We start from the raw sequence: 7064 nt of genomic DNA on the forward strand, positions 1-7064 counted from the left end.
GCACAGGCATGCCCGCCCAACGTGAAATATCCCCCTTTCCCCCTCAAACGTGATGGTTGTTGAACTTATTTTTAGTGTCATTTGATAAGCTTCCCTGCTTGCAGAGAGACATCCCACTGACCCAGCCACTGGTCATTGTCTATACCGGTTCCCATCAAAGTAGGCGCGTTTTGTCAGGTTTCGCCTCGAATATCCATTTTGCATCTGAAGTACAGTATCGAAAGTGACTGGATCATTTGAGCCTTTTTCTTCAGCTGCTGCCTCCCTCTGCCCCCACCTCACCAAGCTCCATTTTTACACTAACACTGTTTGGCACGGCCGATGTGACACGACGTGCTTTCTCCCCCCTTTTTTGGGTAGGTTATAAATATATAAATATATATATATATATGATTATAATACCTACTTGGTCCATTTTTCCTGGTGGCTGGCTCACTACACATAAGGAATGGAGAGGGGGTGGGGAAGGGAAAAAGGTACCCCACCTTCTCCCTTCCCCTCCCTCTTGGTCCCACTGTTGAATCTCCACCAAAGCATGGTAGCCCCTCAAAAAATCGAGCCGTGCGCATTACAGGGGTAGGTCGTTCAATGTCAAAAGGCATGAAAAAGATGAGCCAAACCTTCACAGGCTGCTGCTTGCTGTTGCCTTTAATTATATTAATTAAACTTTGAAATTCTCACGTAAAAAGGAGTTGCTGGTTTGTGACGTTGAAGAGCCCTTAGAGGTTCAGCGATGGTCGAGGAAGAGAAAGAGAGAGAGAGAAAGAAAAAATGGAAAGGGGAAAAAAAAAAAAGGGACCCTGAGATGCCAGCTTTGTGGTGGCTGGTGTTTTATTTTTCTTTCCCCCTCTTTCCCCGTCCTATTACAATAATCCATAAGCCCAGAATTACTACGTATGTTTACAAAAGGACAATGTTTTCATGCGCTACTGAGCACCAAGTGCAGAAAAGGGGAAGATACACAATTAGGCGTGGTGCACAACCCTCGACGCCTCAGCTCCCTCGATCTCCACTCAAGATCTTTGTTCCCGGGCGGTCTTCTTGGAGAATAACGCTCTATTAATTTTCCCTCCTAGTCCCGGGTGCATCGTATACGAGAAAGGTGTCTTCTGGAACTAGGGAGCAACGTTTCGGTGCTCGCCACCAACACCTCGAGGCACCAGGGCCACGTTCGGTCGTACTTGTGTGCCGCGCAGCGTCAAAGTGACAAGATTTTAAAGTCAGAGGTTTCCCGTAAGGCACATTCTAACCGGGTGGGAGAGCTGGGCGAACGTGGGCCGAGAGTCGGAAGGAGTTGACACCGCTGTAGGGCAACGGACTCCGTCTGTGGTGTGGGTGGTTTTTTCCCCCCAGTCCTGTGGGAATTTTGCTCTCTTCCCGGAGGTAAATACATTCTTATTTAAATAATAAGTCCCATCTTCGTCGCCTTAAGACAAGAGCGTTCCAGGGAAGAGGCCTATAAAGTCTGGCGTGCTAACATCGGAAAAGGCCAAACCGACCAGGCACTTTGTTCGTGGTTTCTTGTGCTGTGTGAAACTAGACACACACATGCCAAAATTCTTCCTGTGGCCACTTGCAAAGTGTATAATACTGTAAAGAAATACTTGTATGAAGCAATAAGTTGAAAGATAAATGGCAGGCGGAAGAGCTTAAAGTGGCAATGGGTGACTTTTGCTGAGCCAAGTGGAGTAAGCTTCCAAGCTCGGAGTTATTCCGAGGAATTCTTTTAAGTGCTTCACTCAATGTCTTCATTTGGTTATGATAATAATGATAATAATAAAAACGATGGCTTTTCTTTTCTTTCTTTTCTTCCCCCCTCCTTGTTTTACTGAGATTGCACTCTGGTAAAGTTTACGCAGCGGCCCTGTAGAGACAAAAACAACAACAACAAAAAGCGACATTTAATTTACGGCACAGGAAAAATGATATTTCTAAAACGCTAGCAAGGTTAAGTAATGGCTCTAAACCAAAGGGTGATTTATACAGGAGGAAACAGAATACGCTATTCTTGGCAACAAAAACAGTGGTCATCTTTCAGACGAGAGGAAATTTAAATAAATATGTATCATGCCACGGGAAGGAAAATAATAAACAGCCCGGGACTGTTTTGAAGAGGACTGTATTTCGTACTGCTTTCATCTAGCCTTGTTTATCATCTACTCATAATCTGGTTTAGAGTGGAATATAGAGTAGTGTAGAGTAGAGTAGAATAGTGTAGAGTAGTGTAGAGTAGAATAGAGTAGAGCAGAGCAGAATAGTGTAGAGTAGTGTAGTGTAGAGTAGTGTAGAGTAGAGCAGAGAGTAGTGTAGTGTAGAGTAGTGTAGAGCAGAGCAGAGCCAAGCAGAGCAGAGTAGAGTATTGTAGAGTAGAGCAGAGCAAAGCAGAGCAGTGTAGAGTAGTGTAGTGTAGAGTAGAGTAGAGTAGAGTAGTGTAGACTAGAGCAGAGCAGTGTAGAGTAGAGCAGAGCAGAGTAGTGTAGAGTAGTGTAGAGCAGAGCAGAGCAGAGTAGTGTAGAGTAGTGTAGAGTAGTGTAGAGTAGTGTAGAGTAGAGTAGTGCAGAGTAGTGTAGAGTAGAGCAGAGCAGAGTAGAGTAGTGTAGAGTAGAGTAGTGTAGAGTAGTGTAGAGTAGAGTAGAGCAGAGTAGTGTAGTGTAGAGTAGTGTAGTGTAGAGTAGTGTAGTGTAGAGTAGTGTAGAGTAGAGTAGAGTAGAATAGAATTTTATTGGCCAAATGTGACTGGACACACAAGGAATTTGTCTTGGTGCATATGCTCTCAATGTACATAAAAGAAGAAGATACATCCATCAAGAATCATAAGGTACAACATTTGATGATAGTCTGGGTACAAATAAGCAATCAATCATATTAGGAACCAATCAATATAAATTGTAAGGATACAAGCAACAGGGTTACAGTCATTAGTGGGAGGGGATGGGCGATGGGAATGATCAGAAGATTAATAGTAGTGCCAACTTTTTAACTAGTTTGACAGTGTTGAGGGAATTATTTGTTTAGCAGAGTGATGGCGTTTGGGAAAAAAACTATTCTTGTGTCTAGTTGACATGAGAGCAATGTGCTCTGCTCTACGTGGAGTTGCACTTGGAAGACCACCTGAAAACTTCAACTGGTCCAGGATGCACACGGTGATGGCCCCCACTCTATGTTTGCCCATGTAAAACCTCTGCACTGGTTTCCAGCCTGGTGTGATTCCATCAACAGAATTGGGTTTTTTTTTTAAATCAAGATGGTGGATACAATCATGTGTTCAAAGCTCCTCCCATTTTAATATACACAACTTTGTTACCGATGCTTCAACCTGTGACAAATGAGGACCATTTTATTTTACCCAGCCACTTTAGGAAACTGTTTAAAAATGACTCAATATTGCTTCCCAGATGGCTTGTAATTTTCACCTGCAATAATATAATTATAATAATTAATAATAATAATTTATTGGATTTGTATGTCGCCCCTCTCCGCAGACTCGGCTCACAACAATAATAATAACAATATGACGATGTAACAAATCTAATATTTAAAAAACATCTAAAAATCCCATTTTTTTTCCTGAACGCCATCACTCTACTAAACAAATAATTCCCTCAACACTGTCAGACTTTCTACTAAATCTGCACTTCTATTCTACTAGTTTTTCTCATCATTCCTATCACCCATTTCCTCCCATGTTGACTGTATGACTGTAACTTGAACAATCATTAAGTGTTGTACCACATGATTCTTGACAAATGTATATTTTATTTTATGTACGCTGAGAGCATATGCACCAAGCCAGCTTTGATAGAGAGATAGATGGATGGATGGATAGACATAGAGAAAGATAGATTAGATGAATAGATAGATAGATAGATAGACAGACAGACAGACGTAGAGAAATATAGATTAGATAGATGACAGCTAGCTAGCTAGCAGATAGATAGATAGATAGATAGATAGATAGATAGATAGATAGATAGATAGATTAGATGAATAGATGATACAGTAGATGACAGTCAGCTAGCTAGCTGATGGATGGATAGGTAGGTAGGTAGGTAGATAGATAGGAAGATAGATATAGAGAAAGAAAGATTGGATGAATAGATGATAGTCTATTCTATGTTTCTATGTTTCTATGTTTCTAATAGATGATAGTCAGGTAGATATATAGATGATAGATAGATAGATGGATGGATGGATGGATGGATGGATGGATGGATGGATGGACGGACGCATGGACGGACGCATGGACGGACGGATGGATGTAGAGAAAGATAGATTAGATGAATAGATATATGATAGCTAGTTCGCTAGCAGATAGATAGAAAGATGGATGATAGAAACATAGAAGCATAGAAGACTGACGGCAGAAAAAGACCTCATGGTCCATCTAGTCTGCCCTTATACTATTTCCTGTATTTTATCTTACAATGGATATATGTTTATCCCGGGCATGTTTAAATTCAGTTACTGTGGATTTACCAACCACGTCTGCTGGAAGTTTGTTCCAAGGATCTACTACTCTTTCAGTGAAATAATATTTTCTCACGTTGCTTTTGATCTTTCCCCCAACTAACTTCAGATTGTGTCCCCTTGTTCTTGTGTTCACTTTATAGATAGCTAGAGATAGCTAGTTAGCAACAGTGTTTTCCTGAAAATAAGATCCTGTCCTATATTTTTTTTGAACCCTGAAATAAGTGCTTGGCCTTATTGCCATGCACTCAAAAGCCTGATTGGGCTTATTATGATGGGATAATTATTATTATTTATTAGATTTGTATGGGATGTCTTATTTTGGGGAAAACAAGGTAGCTAGCTAGCTGATAGATAGATGACAGCTAGCTAGCTAGCTAGATGATATAGAGACAGATAGATTAGATGAATAGATAGACGATAGCTACCTGGATATAAATGCTGGATATATCAGCTAGCTAGCTGATGGATGATAAATATAGATAGATGATAGATAGCTTTGCTGACTGAGGAATGCCAGTAAGTGATTTTAAGTATTATTTAGCTGCCCAGAGTCCCTTCCAACATGAGCTAGATGTCATATAAATTTTATTTATTTATTCATTTCTTCGATTTCTAGGCTGCTTTTCTCCTGAGACTCAGGGCAGCTTACAACATATTAAAAAACATAATAAAAAACAAAACTGAATAATAAACTGGAATCAATGTTTCTACCTAGATGAATGCAGCTGCGAGAGCAATCATGGGCTTTCCCAAAAATGCCCATGTAACACCAACACTCCGCAGTCTGCATTGGTTGCCGATCAATTTCCGGTCACAATTCAAAGTGTTGGTCATCACCTATAAAGCCCTTCATGGCACCGGACCAGGGTATCTACGAGACCGCCTTCTGCCGCACGAATCCCAGCGACCGGTTACGTCCCACAGAGTGGGTCTTCTCCGGGTCCCGTCAACAAAACAATGTCGTTTGGCGGGGCCCAGGGGAAGAGCCTTCTCTGTGGCGGCCCCGGCCCTCTGGAACCAACTCCCCCCAGAAATTAGAATTGCCCCCACCCTCCTTGCCTTTCATAAGCTCCTTAAAAGCCACCTCTGCCGTCAGGCATGGGGGAACTGAGATATTCTTTCCCCCTAGGCCTTTACAATTTATGCATGGTATGTTTGTTTGTATGTATATTTGATTTTACAAATAAGGGTTTTTTAACTATTTTAGTATTGGATTTACATGCTGTTTTGTGCTACTGTTGTTAGCCGCCCCGAGTCTACGGAGAGGGGCGGCATACAAATCCAATAAAATAATAATAATAATAATAATAATAATGATGATGATGATGATGATGATGCAATAAAAATATTGGACAAATTCTCTTTGTTTCCCAGCCTACTGTATTTGACAAATGAGCAAAATACTATTTATTTATTTATTTTATGTATTACTTAGATTTGTATGCCGCCCCTCTCCGAAGACTCGGGGCGGCTCACAACATGTAGAAACAAATCATAAGTAAACAGACAAATTTAAAAATATTTAAATATTTAAAAAACCCCATATGCTAACAGACGCACACACAGACATACCATGCTATCCTTAAGGTACCATCCATATCCCATATAGAACGTTTACTATATTTGAATATGCATTATTTTTAAAAAGGCAGCATTTCCAATTATCTATCAGACAGTAGATTCTAGGGTGCACTTTACCTCTGCAAAGCCTAATGTGTAACATTCTTTAAATGCATCTTCCATTAATGTAATCATGATTTGCACCATCAACCGGCAGAAGGCCTTGATTAAATCAAAGGGATGAGCAGACTGTTTGGCAGTGAGAGGCAGATTAAACATGCATGGAGGGGGTGAGGAAACTTAGCTTATTTGCATATATTAGTTGCATGCAATTAAGACCATTTGCACAGGCATTGTGGGAACCGAGGTTGCACTTTTGTTCTAGGGGTGTCTTTCTCAATGGGAAGTAAACCTGTGAACTTTGGAAAACCTAAGGTTGCTTTTAAGCTAATTGACAGGAAGAGGAGGGCAAGGAGGGAAGGGAAAAGTGAGGGAGGAGAGGGAAGGGACAGGAGAGGGAAAGGAAAAGGGAGGGGAGGAGAGGAAACAGAAGGAAAGGAGGAGGGGAGGGGAGGAGAGGAAGGAAGGAGAGGAAAGGGAAGTGGACAGGGGAGGGGAGGGGAAAGGAAGGGACAGAAGAAGGGAGGGGAAAGGGAGGGGAGGAGAGGGAAAGAAAGGGAAAGAAGGGAAAAGGGAGGGGAAGGAGAGGAAAGGGGAGGAGGGGAAGGGGAAGAGGAGGAGAGGAAGGGAAGGGAGGAAAGGAAAGAGGATAGGGGAGGGAAGGGGAAAGGAAGGGAAAGGAGGGGAGGGAAAAGGGAGGGGAGGGAAGGAAAGGGAAAGAAAGGAGGAGGGTAAGGGGAAGAGAAGGGGAGGAAAAGAAAGAGGAAAGGAAAGGAGTAGATAGGAAAGGAGAGGTGGGAAAGGGGAGGAAAAGGAAATGGAGTGGGAGCGAGAGAGCAGACTACTGCGGTCATGTCTCCCCTAGTCCTTTCTTTCTTTCTTTCTTTCTTTCTTTCTTTCTTTCTTTCTTTCTT

At 41.9% G+C, this 7064-nt stretch overlaps 1 protein-coding gene across 2 annotated transcripts in view; it reads right to left on the minus strand.

Moving 5' to 3' along the window:
* Positions 1–630: 630 nt before the first annotated feature.
* Positions 631–7064, minus strand: part of ANTXR2 (ANTXR cell adhesion molecule 2) — a 197596-nt gene continuing 191162 nt past the window's right edge. For both annotated transcript variants that reach the window (XM_070756933.1, XM_070756934.1), the window contains exon 17: positions 631–1864. In XM_070756933.1, the coding sequence (XP_070613034.1) occupies positions 1826–1864 (39 nt within the window). In that variant the 3' untranslated portion in view covers positions 631–1825. The remainder of the gene's footprint in view (positions 1865–7064) is intronic.

Source organism: Erythrolamprus reginae, chromosome 7 (assembly GCF_031021105.1).
Source record: "Erythrolamprus reginae isolate rEryReg1 chromosome 7, rEryReg1.hap1, whole genome shotgun sequence".
NCBI classification, from domain to species: domain Eukaryota; kingdom Metazoa; phylum Chordata; class Lepidosauria; order Squamata; family Dipsadidae; genus Erythrolamprus; species Erythrolamprus reginae.